General features: G+C 39.1%; 1 protein-coding gene across 1 annotated transcript in view; it reads left to right on the top strand.

Moving 5' to 3' along the window:
- The first annotated feature begins 89 nt into the window (after window positions 1-89).
- Window positions 90-13,818, top strand: part of tmem72 (transmembrane protein 72) — a 57,721-nt gene continuing 43,992 nt past the window's right edge. The window contains exon 1 of the mRNA XM_029520385.1: window positions 90-177. Within this exon, the coding sequence (XP_029376245.1) occupies window positions 170-177 (8 nt within the window). The 5' untranslated portion in view covers window positions 90-169. The remainder of the gene's footprint in view (window positions 178-13,818) is intronic.

Genomic DNA, 13,818 nt, shown 5'->3' with positions numbered 1-13,818 from the left:
TCTAGATGGCGCCACAAAGCCGCTTATTTTAATGGCGACTGGCCGGCTGTTCATCTCCGTTTGTCTCTGTGTGTTGGCCCCTGTGATGGACCGGCTACCTGTCCAGGGTGTCCCCCGCCCTCGCCCGGTGTGAGCTGGGATTGGATCCAGCACCTCCCCGACCCGGAAGATGAGCGAGTGAGTGAGTAACACGTGGAGAAACACGCTCTGTCTGCACGGTGATCATGATTTGTTGGGCCAGAGTTTAAACAACTGTCGTTGTGTTCTGTATGATCAGCTCAGTAACTCTCCAAGTGTTTGTGTCTTAAGATACAGTGAATAAGTTGTGCGTATGTGTGTTGCAACCAGGATCAAGTTCAGGCAAAACGTCCATAAAACACTGAAGAATTAGAACTACTTGCCATAAAAAGCATCAATCCTTCATTTATGTAACTATTTCTGGTGATTGGTGTCGAAAGCCTGTGCTTATTGGATGTCAAAAATGTGAGCCGTGCCAAATATTGCATCTCGCAGGAAGTTTATCTCCAGTGTCTTGCAATAACAAACGAACGACTTAATTAAAAATATCATCGTCTTGCACGGAGCAAAGGGCGGCAATCTTTCCAAACAGTGTTATATGTGTAAACAGACAGATCTATATAGGCTAGAGATGTTGCTGTTACCCTTGGCACAGAAAGTGAAGGAAGATGGAGACGCTGCTCTATTTTATTTGCTTAACTAGTAAATGTGGGTCACCTTCAGTAGAACCTCTCCAGAGACACTGGATGGGCTTTGAATTTAAAAAAGTGTTTAACAAAAAAGAAAAGTGTTGGTGATATGAGAGGCCTTGTGGTTTGGTTAGATGATGCACACTATGCGAAGGTCTGACCGGATAACCAACAGACTCAAAAGAATGAAATTTTGGTTTTCATCTGAACCGTCAGAGAAAAGTCTGATAAACAGTCAAGCTGCTAATGAATCATATGGTGGGAAATAAACCGATGCATTCACACAGTGTTGTGAGTACAAGGCTGAACTGCACAGAGGAATGAAAACGTTTTGTCTGTCTTCACTCTCTGTCTTTTGTGTATTTAAGCTGTGCTTGACGGCTTTTATCACATAGGAGGAGGAGATAATATGTATGTGGCTGTGTTTTGTGCACATCATAATTTAGGAAAAGCTAGCTGACAGACCACACCAAGTTCACAAGATTTACTGGGTGGCAAAGCTGTCTACCTATTTTATTTATGTGCTTGCATATATTCATGTGTGAGAATGGTCTAATGAGATGACTCCTGCTACACTGTGTATAAAGAGTTTGTAGATTTATGGGGTGCTGGAGGGCATACACTATCAACCCCAAAGGGTGCGTCAGTGTGGTGTTCACACTTGCTGCTGTTTTCCATGCTGACGGTAAAATAACAAGTGGAGCAAGTTTTCAAGAGAAGACATTACAGGTTAATGTTTATATGTGCAAGACATGGTGGGATTGTGGGGTTTTTTTTTCAGTCTCTGTACAGAGTTATGGTCCCAAAACATGTTGAGTGTTAAAGTGCATTAAAGGGTAAGTTAGGTAACACAAGTTGCTGTATCAGACTTCCACAGGTGATATGTGGCGAATGCTCCGTATTTCCCTTGTTGGTGGAGTTGCGGTTGTGTAACATGTTACTGTTTCCACACTGTCCTCCTTGCAAGTGTGTGTGGCCTTCATTAACTGCCAGGAACCTGTTGATGTCTCCAGAATGAAATTATTACACAAAGAAATGTGTGTAGTTTTTTTTTTTTTTCCCACAGTCACAGGAAGGCTTTTTTTCTCACCTCAGATGAACTAGTTACCTATTAGGTTTGGGAAAACATGTCTGTTCTTGTCTCTGTTTTGGATTATTGTAAACATTTTTGGATTTTCTCACTTGGGGAAGCTCTTTCCTCTGACCTTGCGAGTCGTGGAGAAATTTCATTTCTACCTTATCTTTGACTTTTGCGTTCTTAACATTCAAATGATTTTTCTTTTTGTTGAAAGAACTGCAAAATGTGCGGCTTTTGTGTGGTCTTTTATTCCTCAAATTTAGATGTGTAATTTGAGTCTTTTTGGTGTAGTCATGCTGAATTTGTTTTGTTTTCCGTGGTATAAACTCAACTGGCATTCCTTGACTAGAGGGCGTTTTGTTTCCATCACACTTAATTTCACTTAAAGTGAATGGTTATTACTCAGCCTGAGTTTGATTTGTATTTACATATTTAAATATGCAAAATGTCCTTTTGGATAGGAAGTGTGTGTAAATGCATTCATATAAAAATGAGATCAAGCAAATTATTTACAAAAATTTGGTATTTTTCTATTTATGTGAAAGTAAATTAAATATCATTGTGCTTTTGACGACCACACGGTGTAGACTATAGAGGCTATGCACTTACTTCTTTATACTCGTACATTAATGTGTCAACATATATACAATTGCCTGATGTTGCAACTTTGTATAATTGTGCTTGTAGAATAATATGCTATAGGCTGCAGTAAGAAATACTGTACTTTAGGTTTCCATATATCTACCCCAACGCAGCTACGCCCATTCACGCAGTGACTTTTACATTTCAATTTTTCAGGCAAGTCTTCAATTTTGCACAGTTAAGTGGAACACAGATTGTTTCATATTTGAGATGAGTGAATACTTCAGTCTAATTCAGAGGAGATGGGAATCAAGATGTTTTCTTAAACCATAAATTGGTTAATAAATCAACATGAGCAAAGTATCATCGTGCCTTTATGAATGCATAAGCAAGCCATATTGTACTTTACATGTGGGGCCATATTGGCAGTGCTAATGTTTCCCATGTGTTGCCCTGTCCCGGTTAGTATATGTCTGCCTGTCTGTGTCTGATAATAATTACTTGGGTGGGCTGGGTTCTCATCTGGGTGCATCAGACCACTGCCATGTTACAGTAGATGTCTAATCCATCTGCTTGTGATTTCACTCGGCAGCAAGTGTGTGATTATGCATGTTTGAGCACACTTAATCACACAGCAACTGCACACTTCTGTGGTCTTGATGATCTCTACAAAAATAAATTTTTGAAGTCAAATATCCGAAGCATTGAGTTAAAGGAAATGGATTTTAATCTTTTGCGTCCCAATAAAATGTTATTTTATAGTATAAAAAGGGATTCCAAGAGTGCTCAGGAAAACACCTGCATATAAATTGGTTCTGATCAAACATGTCTGCCTCTTTGAGGTCACATTGGAGTGTCGACACATTAGTGGGATTTCACACAGAACTGTGTACTTAGCCGACCTCAAACACAGCTGGAGCAAACCACAGCAGAAAGAATCAGGACGATGTCTGTGTGGTTCGGTGACACGTCACAAGAAACCACTAGAACATTGCAATGCAGGCTCAGTTTACTCAATGTGTACATGCGTGTGTGTGTGTGCACATTTGCGTTGCAGTGTGCACGAGCTAAGTTGGGGTATACATCAGTCTCCAGTGATAGTCTTTTCTTTGATGTGGCTTTGGGGGAGTCCAGCTTGTGATAGCTGTAGAACACAACAGTGGGATCAGAACTGCGTTGGTGATGCACAGTGGCAGCGCTGTCCTGACACGGACTTTAGACTGAAACACAAACTGACACATTGCATAGACAAATGTGGTTCAGCAGAAGTAGGGATGGCTAGATTTGTGACTTTGAAAATATGAACTTTTGGTTGACAATCGTTTAAAATATACAAATCCAGCTGCCAAGCTGATGACAGTGGCACTCTGGATAGGTGCCCCCTGGATAAACAGCAGTATAGTCTTGGAAAGCAGAGAGCAGATAGAGAAGTTGGATGAGAAAGAAAATTAATGCACATCAGTCAAAAGTGAACTTTCTACAACAGGTACACTTTCAAGCTACATAGTCTTTTTTTTTTTTAATCTCCCAATGGTTTCTAAGTGAGTTATGACTCTTCCTGCCCTCATACCTCACAGGGCAGAGATACATCATCTTCTGTCAAATTTTATGTTCAACGAGTTATAGTAAGTAATTAAAATCTTTTTGTGCTCAGGAATCAAAATAGGCCCTGACTTCTTCTTCAACTCTGTATGAATGTTTGACTGTATGTTTGTGTATGTAAAAATGCACTTAAGGTGATGTATGTCAACCTGTTCTAGGCCTTGCTGTGCTGTCTGTAAATATTATGAAGTGAATCTTCATCTTAACTGCCTCCGCTTCTCATCCCACTTCTCCCAAGGCCTCTTCCTGTCATTGCGCTGTCTGTGATATCTTTATTCTCATAATAAATTGCAGTAGTGTGCACGGGGGTCCGTCTTAAACCACACAAGAATCGAGACTCAAGGTAAATTAATTTTGACAAATTCCATCACCCGACTTTGGATCTACAATATTCAATTATTCACTGTCATGACTGAAATGCTCCCCAGTGTCAACTACAATACCGCTCAACACTCTATGATTTATTTGGTTGGGAGTTGGGTGATTTTCCTTGCCTGTCAATGCTAGCAGTCAGATTCTTCACATTTCTCTGTGCCACCATCCTTTGGCTCTCGATAGGTTAGATTCTCTTTTGCCCACATGGAGTATTTGAGACATTTGAACAGCTCCTTTGTTTGCTGTGTGTTTGTTCCCTCTGTCTAATTTAAAACATGTGTGCCATCATCGGAAATGTTTGCTGAATACACAGAACTTTAACAGGGGACCACTGCACACCAGGGACCTCGCCCACTAGGCAATTAACTTGGGCAGAAAACAGATTTGCAGTAAACTCATATAATAGGAGCGAAACAACAAGGATTGGTGATAGTGATGTGTTGAATCCACTCTTTGCTGAAGTAATCATCCTTAACATTTGGGGACAAACATAATGCCGGGGGATAAACATGTTGTTCAAAATGTAATATGTCTAAGCTCATTTTGGGGAAAAGAATGAAAAGGATGATTTATTCTTTATCGGCAAAGAAACAAAGTTAGGACAACAGGGTCAAAGCCAAGGGGATCAGTGAGTGCAACAAGCTGACAGGCAAATGTTATGTAAAGCTCGAAGTTCAAAGCTCTCTCTTTCTGTCAGCATATTAAGAGACATTCTGGATGTTGTGGGAACAGGAAGTAGCTCAACACTTTTTTTTTTTTTTTTTTTTTTAAAACCAACTCCACACTTACATTAGAGTAGGTTGAACCCCCGGAGTGTTTAATGATTGTGTCAGGCAAAGTTGGTTACAGAATGTTTCCCAATGACATATGAAATCTAGATCATTTACAGTAACACAAGTGTTTTTGGGTGTTTCACTGGATTTTTCAGTTTCACCACTAATGCGTACTTTGTATTACATTTTAAGAAAAAGACGACAGAAATATATGTTGTGGGAGCTTGCAACTGTTGACATTGGTGAAAACCTGTTGAAAATTTTAGGGATCTGCAAACATGCTGTATTTTTTTTAACAGTGGCTACCATAGATGTATGAGTAAGGTTTTGCAATAACAAGTCAAAGTATTAATAACAATTTTATACATGGTTAAGTGGATGTGTGGCGTAAATAACCCACCAAACAGACTTCACTTTAAAACGCTGTCTAGGAATTCCAGTTGTTAGACGTGAGCTCATAGTGGAAGGTGAGCTTGACTGATGGATATTAGACATAAAGAATGTCAAATATCATGATCTTTTCAGCCTAATGGAGACTGGTATTTTAATTATTTTGTCCAATTATGAGATGGTCTGCGGATGTGCAGAGGTTTTCTGACAGCCAGTGTCTGCCCCATAAAATTCAGCTAAAACCATGCATTGATAAGAAGCAGAGAGCTTTGCGTCTCAGAGGACCTTGGGCTCAAGGGAGCCCTTTGTCCGTCACTCGGTCCATGTGCCTCTTCCTCTCTCTGACATCAAGCTGATTTATAGCAGGCCAATAGTGTAGCATAGCGATGATGGGCTGCCCGAGCAGCTCTCAGTCTGTCAGGGTTTTGAGTGGTTGATTTACTCCAGGATAGGATCATAGGGTATTGAGCCTAAGCGCGGCGTCCCTCATGACTGTGGAGCTGGGACCAGGCCCCTGTCTGCCCCGGGAGCCATAAATTAGTCAAAAGCTTTGTTAACAGCTCGCTCCTCTGCCCCTGCCCCTCTGATACACTTACCCTTTATTGTCACCAACTTGGACCATGTCCTCACTTAGCATGATTAGAAATGACCCGACAAAACGCAGCCAGCAGCAGCCCTGGCTGCAGGGTATATTGCCTCAGCGGGACTTGGAACACTACATTACTCCTCACTCTCGCTCTTGTGGTTTTCTGCGGATGTAGACACAGATTTATTCAGAGTTTACAATAATAAATTTCAGCTACTTCTAATTTCAATTGAACCCCTAACACATGTATAACTTCAAGTGGATGACCCCGCTTTAATCTATGTTCTGATGAGAAAAACTGACCAGGGAAGCAAAATGCATGAACAAGATTATCAGATATCTTTTGCAGACCAAAGCAAACATGCTGACGTCTTCTGAGACCTTAACTTAATCATGGACTAAGAAGTATTTCCAGCTGCAGAAAGATATCATGGGAGGCAATGACCAGTTTTGTAAAGCAACAGAGTGATGCATGTGATGAATATGAAGTGCTCCACCAAATCCTTTTTGCATAAATCACTCAAATCCCAGATCAGCAGTGACTTACTTCGTTAAGAATGAATATGTGCTGTCCATTCTCTGCCAGTATGTTCTGGTTTCTGGTCTTATAACAAAGACTTGGCAAATCTACTGCACATCAGGCTCTAATTAAAAGTGTTTTATGTGCCCCTTCAATGGATAAAAAAATATATATACAAAATTAGCAGGGTAAGCACAAAGAGTACTTTGTCAAGTTGTAAGGTAAGGTAAGGTTGAGACTATTATTTGACCCTTTTTCATAGAATTTGAGGAAACACCACCCCTCTTTCTGGAGTGCAATAGGCATAGCATAGCAGATTTATGTATATTCACAGAGGACAGATAGAGAAAAATGAGGAGTGTCGCTGGGAAAGTGAAAAGCTGACTCGGTAATAGATAAAATGTCATATCAGAGAGCCAAGAGTGTCTTATCCGCTATGCAACCCAATCTGATATGAGCGCTGGGCTGAAAAATCAGCAAAGGAGCCATGTCAGTGAGGTAAAATAAATGTACTCTCTGCAGCCTAGTATAAGTCAGATGGGAGCAATAAGACCACGAAGAAAGGGAATGAATAAATATAGTAACCATCAAATGCCTGCTTTTCTTCTCCATCTTATTGTGTTTGTGTGTCCTCTTTCCTCTACCCCATCCTTTGTTTGCCAGTTCTCACTTTAATGGATGGGAGGGCTCTAACCATGGAAAATACATGTCCCCTTTCTTTCCCCACACAAAACTGTCCTTCCTTCCTGAATTTTGTCACTTGGCTCAGCTGGCTTCCTGTATCCAAGGTTGTTAATTGATGAAGTGGGCCCATTTTAGGATAAATGAAAGCTGGAGAGTTGGAAACTGCAAATCCCTTAATTTTTATTCCAATCTAAAACAAGGAATCTGATCTTGAATGTCCTTCAGCATGTCCACTAATTGTCCGTTAACCTTCACACTATTATAATTTTCTGATTGTGTTGGGTTAAAGCTGCTACATTAAAGTCATAGTTGGGTTATTTGACACAGAGTTGTGTGGGATCTTTAACAACAGTCAGTTTATTATCTCAGTTCAATTCAGTTAAGCGCACTGTCAGTTTGGAGAAGCAGCTGGAAGCACTGGCACAGACTCTGGCACACGCTGCTGTGGTTGTGGTCAACAAAAAATAAATAAATTGTAAAACATAGTCAGTGGGAAAAAGCTCATATCCATTGAAATGTGTGTTACATTTTCTATATTTGTATCCGTTTAGCTTGCCAGCAAACAGCTGGTGGAGCAATACATTGCATTGTAGTTATGGATATTTTGACTGACGTCTATTGCGTGACGCACTATTGTATTTTCACCACATCACACCCATTTAAATGAAGAAACAACACGTGTGTTTAATGTTTGTGACGAAACGCAACACTTCAAACAAACCTCTTCAAACACTTCTTTCAAATCTGTCCAGATAGCATCATAACAAAATACTACAGACCTACACATATCTTTTCACCACTTAACAAATGTATAAGGATGTCAAAAGTGGCCTTGCCAGGAAACAACATAAACTTATGGTTCAATGTATTACTCATTTTGACACTTGGTTTTATTAAATTATTTAAAATTGCACAGCTTTTTCTATTCATCTGTTCATTGCATGATGTCTCATTTCGACATTTAATCTGATTTTGTTTAGTTTTCGTGGTTTGTTTTGTTTGCCCTCTGTTGGGGACATAATGGTGTCAGTTTTTGACTTCTTGGTTATCATTAATCCCTTCTTTGTGAGCAATGAACTTTCTCATGTCAGACCTCAGGACTTCAGTACCCATTTACTACTGCTTGCAGTGTAAAATTAGTAGCATGTGTTTAAGGTCATGCCATTTTTACTGTCATTTTTCAGCAGAAAATTTTGCGTTTCCTGTGTCAGAGCATTTTTTATTGTCCAGAACGAGTTTTGCCTTGCCCTGTGATATCCTGAGGGGAGCTGTGATCCAATTTAATGGGGGTCTTGTTATCTTGCCACATGTTTGTGATGACCTCGGGTCTGTTCAGACTGGACATGCAGGGGAACTCCTAGCTGAGAACAGTGACACATGGTGTGAAGGAAAAACAGGAAAACTAAGACCAACAGAAGAATGCCACACTTCTTCACAGTGTAAACAATAGGACTCTTGGAAGAAATTGGCCACATAGCTGCAGAATTTCAAAGTCAAGAAAATATATTTTTTGTTAAGCTGTGTTATGAAAGTAATGAGAGGTAGAGCATGTACACTTTGCTTCTTGCTAATCGCACACTCATTCGGAGAAAATTTGTACAATATCAAGCAACCTGTAAAGCCATTTACCTGGTATTTTCATGGCATGGACCACAGTCAGTGGTAGTCCGTGATCCGTTTCTGTGGATTGGAAAGAAAAAATTTAACAGTGAGGATGACATTGAGATAAGGAAGTGTTATGGGCATTTTCATTCAGCAAGGTCAGCATATTTCATTGCAAATAAACTGTCTAATGTCATCCATATGGCCCCTGGGCACTACAGCATAATAAGGTGTTTGAAAATGAGAGTGTAGAGATTTCCACAGAAGGAAACAGACCACACCAAGCTTATAGGGAGCGCAAATTACATAAACAAAAATTGACATGATAATTTAAAGACCTTTGACATTGACTGTAAACATTTGTGGGTCCAACAACTGGATGTTTATACAGGAATGATTATGCAAAAATATAAAGCACTTAGGTGGGTTAGTAATACGTGTAAAAAATCCTAAATTTAGCCTCACAATGAACACCCTTATAAACATGAATAATCCTAATTTGGTAATTATTAGTCTGCAGTCTAACTACTTGATGATTTTGCTTTTGATATCTTGCAGTTTAATCTTAATGTTATACTTCACTTCACTTGTGGGTTATTTGCAGTTATTGTTACGAATAGTTTTTCATGAATACATTTTAAAATATTTGCTGCTTTAGAAAATCAGGCTGCTTCTAACATATCTTATCAGGGTGTTAGATTATCTGAAAAGTCTGTGCTAATGCTGCAAGAGTTAGAGGAACTGCCAACCGAAAAACGTCAGGGGAGAAAGCGAGGGAGGAAAAACACCCAGTTGCTCTGTGGAAAAACGTAGAGTAGATCTTTAAAAAGGGAAAAAAAAAAAAAAAATCTTCTTGGCCTAACGTCACTGCAACTGGCAACTCAAGTTTTTCAGTAATGTTCAGAGTAGATTGTAATAGGAAATGTATGAACTATTAAAAAAAAACAAAAAAAAAAAAAACCAAAACAAAACCTCTTAGAATTATTTTCGTTGCTCAGGAAAGTAACTATACTCTGAGCAACCACACATGAAAAATAAATATATTCCTGTTCCAGACTTTATTTAAGCACTAAAACATGTGCCTCTCTTCATCTTATGGCTGCCTGCTGTATTGACAGTTACACCACATCAACATGTGAGGTCTCACCTGCTCATCAGCTCTAAATGCTTTAACATGGAAATGGCTTTGGCTGGCATTAACCAATAAAAAGCAGCCGATTTTCCCTTACTAGCATCTGTTGTTTGGATGCAAAAATCATTTTAGTAAAGCTGACAACTCTTTGGCTCTCAGCGAAATGAAACACAGATGTTTCTTTTACTTTGTTTGCATTTTCAGTGTGATCTAATATGGCTTCTCATCATATTAGTCAGTTAATAATTGAAGGTTGAAGTAGTTTTCTATGAATGCTGGCATAGTCGTGTTCTCATTGCTTCACAGAGCTGGCATTCGGCATCCGTGGTGCTCTCCAACTCTTTAATGGATCACCTCCCTTCTTCAAGGCAAGCACTGCTGCTCTGGCTGCGTAATGCCCATTGAAAAACCCCACCCGAAGAACATTTTCTGTGAAGCATTGATGCTGATTCATTGAAAACTCAAATAGTTTGGATGTATGCCACTTGGGCTGGGCAGCAATTATCTTTGATAATAAACTGTAAGGGATTAGCATGCCATTGTCTGAAATCTTTCAGTTGTATCTTCACTAAAAAGCCGTTGGGATGCAAAAGTTTAAAAGAGTAGTTCTACATTTTAGAATGTACTTTTATGATACAGATTTTTTTTTATAGCTCTTGTCTATTGCTTATTTTTTTTATTATCAAATTTGTTACTTATATACAACGATCCCCTTTTTTTCACCCTATTTTACTGTGCGTTTTTTTTTTTTTCCCCTTTCCCACTCTGTGATTTGGTTTCTGCTTTGCTGCAGCAGTGAAATTCCCCCACTGTGGTACAAATAAAGGAATTTGAATTATACATTTTAGTCATAAAGATAGTAAACACGGGATTAAGATTGTGAACAGGCACATTTTGGTTCGAGTGGGACACAAACATTACTTGGTTAGGTTTAGGAAAAGGTCATGGCACCTTATTTTGGTCAGAGGACTTTCGCCAACATGGTTACAATAATAAGCATTCTGTTAAGTTTGTTGAATGGCCACTGATAAAACAAACAAGAATTATTGGCTTCACCTGAGAGACAAGCAGCAGTCTATAAGTCCTTTTGTCTCTACTAGGCATCAGCTGATTTCCTCCTTCTCTTGACGTTGCCTGTTGTGCACAGATAATTTCCTAAAAATAATTTCCAGGACAGTCCCTTGTATTCAGTTTTCGAAGAGCTAAGTGGCACTAGTTGTAACTGTATCTTTTACCTTTCTGACAGAACTATATTTTCTAAAATGTACAACTATTCCGCTAACATTGGTGCATGTGGATTATTCTGTCCTTGGTGTAATTTAATAACTCTCTGTTTTCTGATGGGGCTTGGGTGAGATAACCCATCATGAATATTTAATTATAAAATACTTATTCAAGTTAAAATATAGCACAATTGACATTAATACATGCTAACAGCAGACTAGTATAATTTTTGGAACTACATCTGTGGCACTTTCAGTAATACCGTGCTCGTGATGTAGGTCATTGTGATAAAATACCAAGTATCAGTGGTATCTGTGATGAGAGGGAATTTTCACACTTGGAGACACAACAACCTTCCCGTGGTGATGTTGTTGACTCAGCTGGGGTCAGTCAAGTGCTGCTGTTGGAGGGGACTTCTCATTTGTCCTGCTGTTACCCACCTATCAGCTGCTAAACCCTCTTAAGCCCTTCTTTATTATCCTTAACACTTACCAAAGGCCACACTCTGCCTTCCTGTCCAGCTCTCCCTCTGCCCTCCACTTCCCTCTCCCTCAGGCTCCGCCTGTCTCTCATTCTCAGCTTCCTTTGACTCTTCTTTTCATTTTAAATTTAATATGTGTATTTTTTTGTTCAAATGCCCCAGTGTCCATGTTTAGAGAGCCCCTCTGAGAGGTCAGAGGTCAGCGGGGTTAGTGTCCTGCACTGCCAATTCTCCCTCCATGTTTTGTGTGTCGTAAGACTAAACATCTAAGCATCCTCTGTAATGACAGGCTCTCTGTATCACCCACAACGTTCAAATTGTGTGTTTTTGTGCATTTCTAACAAGCCACCACAGGCATGAAACGTTCAAGGTTGTGACAAAGTAAAACTTTTTCCATGATTTATAGATTTTGCTATGGGTTTTGAAACCATAATGTATATATTAATGCTGCAATTTATCAAGCTAAAAATCATCCATCTTTTAAATACGATCTGAAAACAACATTCTAACCCTTCAGTGATATTCACTTTCACTTGATCCCAGTTTCCTTTCCTCTGAACTGGTGCCATGAGCCACTTTATGCACATGAGCTGTGAGCCCAGCAGACAAATTGAATTTAGGTTAGATGGAGTACTTTGCTTTTTGTGTTATGAGCTATATGATTTCCTGATGTTATGCATTGCCAAATTTGCGAAGTTCAAAAATTAACCATGAAAACTCTGCTTGATTAAACCTCGGTCTCCACAGTATGACCCACAGCGGTCGCTAGTTATCACTTAACATGAATCTTTGCTTGGTTGTCTTAATGCGTGCTAGCAGCTTGTGTTTGTTGAATCAGCCATCAGGGCCAACCATCTATCTGCAGGTGATATTTTATTGGATTATGGTCAATGGCGGAAGCTGCTGGTGATTCTTTCAGACTTATACTTTAGTGGCTGATAACAGCCTCTGTCACTGAGAAAGACAAATAAACATCCACACCAGATCCCCTGGAGTTACATCTGAAAACAGATCCACTCTCCCTCCCGGAGCTAAAATAACAAACCCAATATCTGCTTTAACAGATACTCAGCTTGCCAAGGGAGCTCATCCCTCTGGAACAATGTTGAGTCCTGCTCATGTGCTTCCCCGCAGTCACGACTGCAAATATCATAGACTGCATGAGGAGTTAGGACAATACAATACATATGGACATGTGGCTTTGTAATGTGGTTGTAATTGGTGACAGCATGCCACACTTTGAAGTTGTGCAGGTCATTTCCAGAGCGGTAATATATATGCTTCAGTAACCTGTCAGTGTTGACTTTGGCGCCTGATTTAGATTTAGTTTGAGTCTCACTGTCGGGGTTGAAACGGAGACACACCACTTAGACTTAGATCAGATACTCTATTATTCCTTTAGATTTAGGTTGACTGCACTTGTTTTCTGTGGTATCCTAAAAACATGAATGATAGTCACTATTCAATCTGCATTGTATTTATTTCTAATTTTAACCAACCTGTTAATCTACCCTTTTTGTTATATTTATATATTTCCACTATTGTCAGGGTATATGTCACATTATGGATTAATTTAGCCTGTAAATCCATTTTACTGGTGATGTTTCAGTTTTTAACTGGTATTATAATGGAAATGAATTTAGACACAGTTACTGTTTTCATTTTCCACTTTACTCCCTCTTTTCTGCTTTGAAAAGTTTCCTAAAGTTTCCTTAACTATACTGTTTTTCACAATAGTTTTTGTCAGTACAGGATTGTGCTGAGTTTTTCAAATACTTAAAATGCAATTATAAGAAACACTAAACTCAGTGATAGCCATTTAACTCATTATGCTTTTACAACAAAAAAAGTGGCACTATTGTTTAATTCAATGGAATAAAATTATTTAGAATTTTTTGCCGAATCAGGTGTTATCACAAGTGCGGACCTTTGATCACATAAAGTCATATATCCACAAAAATTTATCATTCAATCCATAATCTGTTCTCTAGTTGCGTCAACAATACCGCTTTTACAAAAGAATATTTAGATTGCTTTATATGTGTATCAAATATACTGCTAATCCATGTGGATTGACACCTT

This window comes from Echeneis naucrates, chromosome 15 (genome assembly GCF_900963305.1).
Source record: "Echeneis naucrates chromosome 15, fEcheNa1.1, whole genome shotgun sequence".
Classification (NCBI taxonomy): Eukaryota; Metazoa; Chordata; class Actinopteri; order Carangiformes; family Echeneidae; genus Echeneis; species Echeneis naucrates.
The sequence above is the reverse complement of the archived record's forward strand: the minus strand, read 5'-3'. Positions and strand labels throughout refer to the sequence as shown.